The sequence below is a fragment of the Macrotis lagotis genome, chromosome 3, assembly GCF_037893015.1.
Source record: "Macrotis lagotis isolate mMagLag1 chromosome 3, bilby.v1.9.chrom.fasta, whole genome shotgun sequence".
In the NCBI taxonomy this organism is placed as follows: Eukaryota; Metazoa; Chordata; class Mammalia; order Peramelemorphia; family Peramelidae; genus Macrotis; species Macrotis lagotis.
Genome location: NC_133660.1, coordinates 292,926,539 through 292,938,954, shown reverse-complemented (window position 1 = coordinate 292,938,954; position 12,416 = coordinate 292,926,539). Strand labels below are relative to the sequence as shown.

Genomic DNA, 12,416 nt, shown 5'->3' with positions numbered 1-12,416 from the left:
GTGACATTGGCCTGGAATCAATTGTTCAAAAAATATCTTCTGTTCTCACAAATCATCACAACAGATGTATTGCATGTAGATTTATTTGTGTGTATGTGTGCATTTAATCGACTCACTGGAAGTAACTTTGGATTCATAATGAACATGAGTCATCTTCATGAGCTCCAATAGAGTCTAAGTCACTTCCTAGGTGTGTGACTCAGACCAAGTCTGTTAAACCTGTTTGCCTCAGGTGAAATGAAATCTGTAAAATGGGCTGGAGAGGAAATGGGCAACACCTCCAGTATCTTTTCCAAGGAAGCATGGACACAACCAAACAATAAGAAGACACCAAACACATTAATTCAACAATGCCATTTTATTAGACAGGATATACTCCAAAGCCCCCTGACTATGACTCTACAAATGGAAATATGTAAGACAATATAAATTCTGGTCTTTTTACTTATTTCTAATCTGGTACATAATTCTATCTCTAAAAATTTTTTGATTATACTCCTATTTCTATATATAAGGAAAATTGGGGGCTGCTTCCCTGAGTTGGGTAGGTATAGAATGAATTTCCTTTCTAAGAAAAGAGATGAATTAATTGGAATTGTTGTCCTTTTATAACTTTCCTGAAAGCATTTTTAACATCATTGTTCCTCAGACTATAGACAAGAGGGTTCAACATAGGGATGACCATGGTATAGAACACTGAAACCACTTTGTCAGAGTCCATTGAATGACTTGAGCTTGGTTGGAAGTACATGAAGATGATTGTCCCATAAAATATGGACACTGCTGTGAGATGGGAAGCACAGGTGGAGAAGGCTTTCTTGCGACCTTCAGCAGAGCGGATTTTCAGGATGGTGATGAAGATTAGGAAGTAAGAAGTAAAAATGACAAGGAAAGGGAAAATGCTACTGAATGATGCTAAGATAAAGTCCCCTATCTCCCGGGAGTGAATATCAGAACAAGAGAGAGCTAGGAGAGGGGGAAGATCACAGAAAAAGTGATGGACTATATTGGACTTACAAAGGGAAAGGCTAAATGTAGTTCCTATGACAAAAGTGGAGGCTAGGAAGCCACAAACATAAGCACCACTGATCATTTGTGCACATACCATTGATGTCATGATGGTAGTGTAATGTAGAGGCTTACACACAGCGGCATGGCGATCATAGGCCATGAAGGCTAAAAGGAAACATTCTGTACCACCAAATCCTGAAAAGAAAAACAATTGTGTAGCACATCCATTATAGGAGATGACCTTGTCCCCCATGAGGAGCCCAGCCATCACCTTGGGAGTGATATCTGAGGAGTAGCCAAAGTCCACCAGAGACAAGTTACTGAGGAAAAAGTACATGGGGGTGTGGAGATGGGAATCCAAGGAAATCAGGGCTATTAGCCCCAGGTTCCCTACCAGGGTGATGAGGTAGATGAGGGTGAACATGAGGAAGAGAGGAACTTGAAGCTCTGGGGTATCTGTTAATCCTGTAAGAATGAACTCATTCACTTCAGATCGATTTTCGATAGATGTCATCTTTAGAGTGAGGTCTTTCACCTGCTACAAAAGAGTAATTATCAGAAAATTCACTCTGTGGAATGAGTGATTCCAAGAAAAAAAATAATCAGAGACCAATCTCATGTGATTGTAAAAATAAGCAAGTAAGATACCAAAAACCTCTAGGTAACTGTCACAGCAGCTTCTGAACATCCCCAAAGTTCTCTCATCCTTTTTTTAAAGAGAGTTCCTTAATTATTACTTTTTTATTTTAAAAATATGCTACAATTGTAATAATCCCCAGAGTCGCCTTTCCCACTTCAGTAAAGGAAAATGTCGTATTCTATGGCAAAAAATAGCAAAGAAAGGGAGAGTGCAGAAGCAGATTTTTTTTCACAAATTATGTTTCCATTTGTGGAAGAAGAGAGAAAGGGGAAATAAATAAGAGGGAGATACCAAAACACAGAAAGAGTTTAAAAAAACAGGGAGAGAATTTAAAGAAAATTTTCCAAGATTTCTCAGGGATTATTCTTAGCCCTGGAATCATTGCATTCTTAAAGTTTATGCAATGAACTGCAGTCACATTTCCAGGGTAGGAACAGTTGTCAATGAACATAAGTTTAATAGTTGTGGTAATCATCTATCAAAAAGACTATTGGGCAGTTAGGTGGCACAGTGGATAGAGCACCGACCCTGGAGTCAGGAGGAACTGACTGAAACATTTAATAAGTGTCTAGCTGTGTGATCTTGGACAATTCACTTAACCCAATTGCCTTAAATAAAAACAAAAACATAAAAAAAGACCATTAGTGGATCGCTTAACTAGAAATGGACAGTTTCTTAATTTGTTTCCTTAAGCCCATTTATTCCCTTTTCAATTCTTCTCCACTGCTCCAGTGGAAACCAAAGGTAATCAAAAAGAGGGAATGTCTTTTCAATCATTATATGGTTTTTTTTTTGGGGGGGGAGGGTAATTGTCTGTTAGAAACCACCAATTTTGGATGTCATCATCAAGTTTGAGCTAAAACCTCACCTATGGGAAATCTTTGTTGAGCTATTCATATCAATTTAAGTGCATTTGCTCTTTGATTATCTTTTTTTAGATATAGCTTGAATAAAATGATATTTGCATGCTATCTTCATAGCTTAGCAAGATGCTGGACAAATAGTAGGCACTTAAGAATTGTTTCTTGATTCACCAGTTGCTCAGTGGTAACTCACTCTTTCTGAACTAATATAAGTTGATCTTTGAGTAAAAGACAACTGCAATTTTCATTCACATTTGTCTCTTTAAGCCATTAAAACTTATGTATCTATTAGATGAGCATCATTGACGTAGTCTTTGTATATTTAGTTTCATCTAATTTTCATCACCACCATAAATTATTAGAAGTTTTTAAAGAAGGCATAAGTAGGTTGTCACATACTATCTAGGAATATTGGGATCTATAAAAATATAGTAAATAGAAGTAGAGAATCTGAAGTCAGCATGGTTTGCTCTTAGGTGATCTAATCCAATTCAGATCTGACCAGAAGTTACCTCTGTCAAATCCTGCCAAAAATGAAGCAAAGCTGCAAAAGGAGAAGAGTTGTTTAAGGAAGAATCATCAAAGTGAAGAGATACAGAGATCAAGGAGCATATTTGGGTCCCCAAGAAGTTATGCCTCATATACAAGATGAATGAACATCTCGAGTACATGAAATTTGACTGTGAAAGTAGCAATGAGACTTTAGAGATGGGGCTCATTAACAGAATATGCTCCTTGAAAGCTTTCTCCCTTATTTGAATGAGATAGTATAATCTGGAGGTCCTTATAATATTTTTAAATTGAAAAAAAACTGATGTAAAGAATCCAGGAATCATAGTGGGCAATTTGGATGGAAATCATTTCTACTATTATCAGTATATTAGAGATGAAAGTCTTCAATTATCACAGCATCTGCCAGAATATTCTTTCATTCTGTTTTTGTTTCTCAGTGTCTTTGTCTTTCTGTTTCTTACAGTTATCTCTGAATCTCTGCATATTTGCATATAATCTGTCCATCTCCCTCCTTGATATTTCCCTTTTCTTTGTCAGTCTACTTCTCCTGGTGTAGCTCCATTTGCATTCATCCATTTATTCTTCCATCCATTCATCCATCCATCTTATCTCTCTGTGTATATGTCTCTCTTTATATCTGTCAGTCTCTGTTCTAAAAGAACAACAATTGATTTTGATGAAAATGATATTTTTATAACTCAAAATTGCATAATAATGAAAAAATATGAGAAAATAATACACTGCTGTTGATTCTCATATAATGAGGAACTATTCGGTAGAATCAAAATAAATGGGAATATTAAAAGACTAGTGAGGGACTAAAATCATCCTAAATTTTGAGATTGATAAAGTAAAAATTAGCAATTGTCAGTAATGCCTATTATACATGGTGAGAGCCAATACCAGTAATTTTAGAGGAAGCATAAAGAGATCCATAGTATTACTGCTGTAGGGAGTTCAAACTTGAAGGAATAGAAAAATCTTAAGAACAAAATTTTGAAGACACCAGAAGAAATGACTTTTAGGCAGATTTAGATGTGGAGAAAATGCAGAAAAGGAAATAAAGTGAGATAACCAAAGATAATTGCCTAAGGAGATCCTTTTGCACAGTAATAGAGTAGGAGGAGTGCCAGGGCTCCAAATAAAATAATGCAAATCCAGAAATGTAAAGATTGCAAATATTTTTGTCAGAATTTTAAAGGGAAAGGGCATTTTTGGAAAACAAATGACAATCAAATAAGGAACCAGAGTCATTCTCAAAGGTAAAGAAACAAGGACATTGAATCCAATCAAAGACACAGCTGGCCAATTTCTATATTGTTTCTATTTTCTTTGACAAAGAATGATGTTCGAATTCAGAAAAAGGGAACAACTAAGATTTGATATCAAAGATAATAAGAACTTAGGAGAGCAAGGGGAAAATGCATTTGTATAATATTAATTGTGTGTCACATACTGTGTTACACTTCCTAAATCTTCTCTTCATTCATTTTCAAAACAGTTCTGTGATATATCATTCCCATTTTAAATTTGAAGAAACTGAGGTAAACTGGAGATGAGTGGCTTGCCATGGGTCATATCTTAAGTGTCTGCTACCAGATTGAACTAAGTATCTTCCAGTTCTCTCTATCCATTGAACCAGAGAAGTTTCTTTCAACTTTGGAGGATATTTTTAACACACTGGACCATTTGATTCCCACAACAAATTTGAGATATATTTGGCAAACAAGAAAACCATTGGATTTGCAATGCAAAAAGACACTCAACATCCAGGCAGACAGTGGGGGTCCTATCTATTCAACATTTGGAGCAACATATTCAGCTGTGGGTTGCTCACTTTAGAATTCTAGAGTAGTTCAGTAGGAATGGAAAAGGATATTGAGTTCTTGATATAATAGGATTAGCAGAAGAAACTAAAGTTGCTTGGTTTAGAAAAGAAATATCAGGGCAGGGGTTGGAATCAAAATTTTTTTTAACTACCTGCAAGACTGTCATATGGAGGAAGGATTAGGTTTATCTTATTTGGATGCAATGGAAAGATTACCAGTAGGATAAGTTAGATGTTAAGGAGAAACATACTTTGGTTTCATGTTAGGAGAATAGTCCAAAAAGGTTTTTGTCAAGAAATGGGTTGGATTTACAAGAACTAGACTTTGTCTCCCTTCAAGTTTTGAGGAAAGGATGAGTCAACGTATTGCTCAGTATATCATTCATGAATATATATGTATACACACAGGCACACATACATAGACATGGGTGGCTCAAACACAGAAAAGATTCATTTCTCATTTATGGGGAAAAAGTTGATTCTTAGTTTTTCTTATTGGCACTGTGATTATGGACCAGTCACCTCAACTGAGAGCCTCAGTTCTCCCAGAATTCAAAGTTAGATAAAAATTAATGGCATCTACATCATAAGGTTGTGCTGTAAATAGAGATTATTTTGTAAAATGGTTTAAAGAGCTTAAAGTGCTGTAGACTGTAGATGAGTTATTCTTTTATATTAATTAAAATTACTGCTACTCTGTTATTTTTCAAAAATTCCTTAATATCATTTACTCCTTGATTATCATGGACCTCAGTTTGCTCATTGAAAAAGAAAAGGCATTGAATTTGATATCTTCAGATACTTTGAATCTCTGAATAAATAATACTGTGAATCTTTTCCCCGATATAAATTTTAAAGATAACCATTCTTCTTCATAATATTTTAGTGAAAGACATTTTGTTTTCTTTTATTATGGCTAATGTGAGATTACTCAGTATATACATCTCATAGATTTTAGAAGAGAAAAAATCTATTGCTGCAACTTGCAACATGACAGATTTTCCTTTAGCATAATAGGAAGTATATTGAGTAGAAAACAATAATTTTAGAGTCAAGATTTATATTAATATTTGACTCATACATATAAGGCTTGCCATTTCTATAACTGATAACATTGAATCTAATATGTAAAGACATAATATTTGAAAATTCTTTCACTGATGTGCTCAAGATTGGGTCCTCTTGAATTCCCATGATCAGAGAGAGCCCTTCTTGGTCACCAGAACTGACAAATTTGTTTTATATTAGAAATACCCAGATATTGATCAATAAGTCTCTGTTGGATAGATTGTTGATTAGGAAACTAAAAATGGGTTCTTTCTTGGACGTGCATTATTTAGCTCTGTGATTTCATTGAAACCACTCAATACTTCTGCTCTTCTATCTGTTCATTTGGAAGATGGGAAAAATAATTATTAAAGTATAGTGGTCACAATGGTTCAAAGGAATCATTTGTTTGTTTATTAAGGAAAGTGTCATGAATCAAATGAAATAAAAGTGACACTTGCCATGATCAGCATTTTATATAATAATGGATAAACATGTTCTCAGAGAAACACAAAGATAAAGAGATAGTGCTAAATGCTACAACTCTACACAGTATTACTGTGTATTTCCTACTGTGTGGTATGGTAGAATATACATTGATCTTTGAGTCAATAGGATGTGAATTTAAATCCCACACCAGTCCATTATTAATTATTTCATCAGAACAAATATTTCAGTTAAAAAGCTTCAGGTTACTTATTTGTTAAAGTATGTGTTAGAGGGGCATAATAATGCTAGAAATTATCTCCAAATATTCAAAAATTCAAATGTGAAAATTGAAATTCTTTTTAAGTATTATATGAATATTTGTTTTTACCCTTCAGGATTTTGCCCTTCTATATAATCACAGTTTTCTTATCAAACTCTTCCCTTACATTTTTAATGCAGTGCCTTGGACACAGTATATTAATCAACATTGTTAAATTAAATGTTCCTTTCTACTACAAATCACTGGCCCTCCAATGATTCCTACAGTTTCTAAATGATGAGGAACTTTACAAATTATGAGTAGTGGCTAATAAGCAGTGTTTTTGGAAACCCTGTATGTTTAAACACAATTAATATAAAGAATTTCATTTGAAACATTAGATAGCCTATTAAAAGAAAGTATCCTAAGTATAACTATATACAGTTCATGAATAAGGAAATATATCAATAGACTTACCATAGGGATAGTAGTGGGTCAGTATCTGAAACACAAGATTTTCATGCAGATCATCTTGCCTTTATGTCCAGAAATGATTTTTATTATGCCATATTAGTGTCTACAAAAGCTCTGTAATTGGGACTGGATAATCTAGAATTTTTTATTCCTTGTTTGACCTCGAAGTCCTTAAATTAGGAAACATAATCTCTTCATTATTTATTGGGGCAAAGATTTCAAAGGTTCTTAAGAATAGAGCTGTCACTCCTGGCCACAGCTGTGACATGAATGGCAGTAAAGCTAGTGATACCCACTGTGGGCCTACATTCAATTCAGTTGCAAAACATACACACACAAAAGAGGTGAGTGAATGAATTACTTACGAAATTTGACCCACTAGTTGATTCCCCAGGACTAAACTTTACAATGGAAGGATTCAAGGTCAGTAACTGAATTTAGGGTAGGGCCAGGGACTTTTTGCAGACCTGAAAACCCTCCAGCTCTTGTGGGAGGACTTGCCCCTTGGTGATACCTGGCATTTCTGCTGCCAAGTCATGAACAAAACAAGCCATTAATTCTTCTCTAACCATGGGGAAAAACTTTTTTTCATTAGTACTTTAACAAATTGTTTTAAAAAGGTACCTGGACAAGACCATTAATTAAAACTGGCTTCCAGTCTAGTGTCAACCATCTCCTAGCAAAATGACAATGACCAAGTTATGAAAGATCTCCAAATCTTGATCTACTCTTCTTTGAAATGGGTGCAATTATCTCAAAACTCAAAGCAAGCAAAATTGTCTCAAAGAACAAACATAATGATGGTCATAAAAGAGATATTGCTCATTGGAAAGATCTAATAATAAGACAGGGAATTGAATCATTGAACTTGGTGTTAGAAGTCCTGAGATGAAATTGGAGGTCACTATGAAATTTTAGGCAAGACACCTATCCTGGAGAATTTTGATTTTCTCACTTCTAATGTGCAAATAAGCATATCTGCACACTCTTATTCTCTTGACATTTGTCAGGATAATCATTTATAATTTAAAATTCTGTTCTTATTATCATATATATATATATATATATATATATGTATTATAACCATTCATTTTTCAAAACCTATTCAGAGCTTTTAATTTATCTATTTTGCCAAACCCCATTTTATCCTGTCACTCTCTTAGGTCTGCAGATATATTCCCTTAACATTAAAATTTGATTGCTCATGGACAAACTTTTTTGTCTTGGTGTACCCTGAAACAACACTGGACTTAGAGAAGCTAACATTGATATACACAAGAAATTCTCAAATGGCAAAAATATAAGTGGGACAATAATCCAACTGAAAAATCTATTTAAGAGTCAAAAAATAAATCTCACTGGTTAAAATTTTCCATTAAAACTGACAAGATGAAATTTTGGAAAGAAGGCATGCACAATTTTATACTTGTGTTACCCAGAGACCAAGGTGTTCCCTACTTGAAATTGCACATATTGTAACTCACACAACCATGTCAGAGCATATGGCACTTTGCAGAACATTGGTTCTGTAGTCAGGAACATTTGAGTTTAAATCCATCCTCAGACATTAGCCATGTGACTTTCAGCAAGTCATTTTACCTCTGCTTTAGTTCACATTTCTCCTAAGCTTATTGTGCGGATCCAACCTGATAGAATTTGTAAAGCACCTAGCCCAGTGTCTGCCACATGGGAGGTCATTAATAACTGCTAGCCATCATCATCATCATAATTATCACCCTCATTTTCATCCTCGTCATCACCATATGAGAAATTGTATGTTAGCTATACTCATACAGAAACTATCTATCGAATGACTCATTCTTGTTGGCCAACCGGTCATTTAACAATTCACTGTGTAGAAAAAAAATTGTAGCATATATTGAAGATGAATTTAAATAATAATATTTAAATTTCACTTGTAATGAGAGACAATTTAAAGTGTTTTAACTTTTACTTTAATATTTTATTATTCCCTTAATTAAATTTAAAAACTATTTTAATATTTCTTCAATATTTTGTCACAAGTTCTGTTCCTTCCTGCTTTCTTTAAGAAGGCAAAAAGTATGTTGTAGTTTATACAAGTTCAGTAATGCAAAATGTTAAAGTTATATTGCAAAAAACTTAAGGAAAAAACAAGAAGAAAATTTGAAAAAAGTATGCTTTGATTTGCATTCTGACTCCATGGATTCGTTTTCTGGAAATGGACAAAACCTTTCATCATAAATACTTCAGAATTGTCTCCAATCAATTTATTGTTGAGAAAAGTTATCATTCTGAGTTGATCAAATAGAATGTTGCTAGCACTATATACAATGTTCTGGTCTCCTCATTTCACTTTGGATCCATTCCTGTTAGTCCAGGTTTTTCTAAGAGCATTCTGATTGTCATTTCTTTCCAAAATAGTATTCCAAAACAAATACATACAACTTTTTCATCCATTTCTCAATTGATGGGTAACTCCTACATTTCTAAGTCTTTGCCACCACTAAAACACTATTATAAATAATTTAGTAAATTAATTACACATTCATTTTTATTTTTTATCTTTTTTAAATATGGATTTAGTAGTAGTGTTGTTTGGTCAAACAGTATGCATGCATTTAGTGTTCTTTCAGGATAGTACCAAATTCCTCAATAAAATGGTCGAATCTGAACATCACTTAACAAATGGATCACTAGTGACTCAAATTTCCCAAGTCTTCCAGCATTTCTTTTCTACCATATTCACCAATCTGATAGATATGAGATGGTAATTGAAAGTTGTTTTAATTTGTATTTCTTTAATCAATAGTGATTTAGAGCATTTTTTCGAATGACTATATATAGCTCTGATTATTTATTATTTATTTATTCATCCATTTATTTATTCATGCATCTATTTTTCTATTTATTTATGTATTCATTCACTTTATTTGTTTATTTATTTATTCATTCATTCATCTATTCACTCATTGATTTGATTATTTGTTTGTTTGTTTATTCATTCATTCATTTATTTATTTTTATTTTTTAGGCTTTGTGCAAGGCATGGGCTTAAGTGGCTTGCCCAAGGTCACACAGCTAGGGAATTATGAAATGTCTGATGCTGGATTTCAACTCAGGTCCTCCTGACTCCAAGGCCAGTGCTCTATCCACCTTGCCACCTAGCCACCCCCACTTTGATCATTTGATGTAAAAACTGATTTTCATATAATTTCATTGATAAATGATTCTCATTTCTATATATTTGATTCAATTCTATATTTTTAATTCAATTCTCTAAATATTTGACAAATGAAGTTTTTATCAGAGAAAATTTATGCCACAATTGTGATTATTAACTGTGTATTTCCATATTTCCATATTTTCTTTCCTCTGTCATTTCCATAGCCCTCCCTATAACATTAAATAATTTGATAGAGGTTATACACAATCATGTTATATGCACTTTCAACATAAAAAGAATAAGAAGAGAAGGGAAAAACAATGAGAAAGATAAAACATAACAGATTCTAAAAAAGTGTAAGTATTATTGATTATTCTACATTCAGAATACAGAGACGTCTACTGAGAAGAGTCGTCTGTCATAGTCGATCATCACATATTGTGTACAATGATCTCCCAGTTCTACTGATTTTATTCAGCATCAATTCATGTAAAGTTTGTCAGGTTTTACTAAAATCTGACCACTATTGATTTCTAACAGAACAATGGCATTCTGTCACATCCGTATACCACAGTTTGTTGAGCCATTCCCCAATTGATGGGCATCCCAACAATTTCCAATTTTTTGTCACTATGAAAAGAACCACTATGAATATTTTTATGTATGTGTAATATTAACTTTTCATAATCTCTTTGGGATAGAGACCTGGTAGTATTATTGTTGGTCTAAATACACACACATACATATATACACATACACATATGTGTATGTATATATATATATATACATGCACATATGTATATATACACACACACACATGTATATATATATATATACATATATATATGTGTGTATGTATATATATATTGGGGAGGTGATTTGTTGCCTTTTTTCATAGTGAAGTGAATGAAATTTTCAAACATAGTTTATATATAACTTATGTTTAGGTTTCCCCAAATGTGGGGAGTAGGGGCTCTAACTCCAATTAAAACACTCAATGTATGCATGATATCTGGTCAAAGATTGTCTTAATCTTTCCCCAAAGAAATTGCAGACTATGCAATGGGTTTCATGGAATTCATTAACCAAAAGTAAAATCACATAAAGGTATTTACAAGGGCCCACAAACAAGAAAATTCTTCTCCCTCTAGTGCCATTTTGTTGGTTTTCCATTATTTCACTCTAGTCCAACTGTTTGTGACCAAATTTCCTTGGCAGAAAACACTGGAGTGGTTTGCCAGTTCTTTCTCCTGCTCATTTTATATAAGAACAACTGAAGGAAGCTCACATAGATAGAAAGTGTCTGAGGTCAGATTTGAACTCCGGAAGATGTCCTTCAGGCTTCAGACGCACTCTTTATCTACTGTGGCAACTAACAGCCTCTTCTGCTACTTCTTCCTTAATTATTTTTTAAATTAAAAAAAAAATCCCTACAAGGTACCACAGAGACCACTAATGGCACAGTCTGGAGTTTACCTAAAAGGATCTCCATTCATCATCAGATTTTATCAACTTCATCCAATAACAGCATCCTCTCTGAGGGCTTTCTCAGAAGATTGATTCACTTATGCAGAGGAGTTTTCCCAGAATCTCACCTCAAATGATACCAAATAAAGATCAGGAAGAAAATTTTTAGGTTGAGGACAACAAAGGAAAGATCAAGTGAGATCAATCTAGTCCAGATTGTTTTTTTTCAGAGTAAGGGGGAGTGTGGAGGCAATCAGATTAAGTGATTAAGTGATTTATCCAGGTTCATAATGTTAGTAAGTGTTTGAGATTGGTTTTTAAACTCAGGCCTTTGTGAGTCTAGAAAGAGTGTTATAAACAATAGAAATAGTAAGTGCCTCTCCAGTAGGATTTCTTGAGAGATATAAATGGAGAAAATGATAGAATCTTTCACCCATGCCTGAAAAATGAAGATCCTCTATAATACACTGATAAAATGGATAATCCACTTGAAGACCCTAAAGTGAAGACGTTTCCAAAGCATGCTGTCAATTTTGAATTGGTCCAAACATTAGGAAAGCCCTTCTTTGCTTCAGGTCAGTCATGACTCCCTGTTCCAATTTCAAGGGCCCAGCTGTGTGCTAATCTCTCTTCCACAAGACACATCTTCAAAGATTTTAGTTATCCACAATGAAATTTTGATTTGTTAGGTCAAATGTACACATTTACTTAATAATTCTTTATTTGTAATTATTTTCATC

The 12,416-nt window shown here is 33.8% G+C and overlaps 1 protein-coding gene across 1 annotated transcript; it reads right to left on the bottom strand.

The window, feature by feature from the left end:
* Positions 1 to 568: 568 nt before the first annotated feature.
* On the bottom strand, positions 569 to 1,525 carry LOC141516699 (olfactory receptor 5B2-like). The gene has a single exon (XM_074227697.1). The coding sequence runs from the start codon at positions 1,523 to 1,525 to the stop codon at positions 569 to 571; it is 957 nt and encodes a 318-aa protein (XP_074083798.1).
* Positions 1,526 to 12,416: the final 10,891 nt, after the last annotated feature.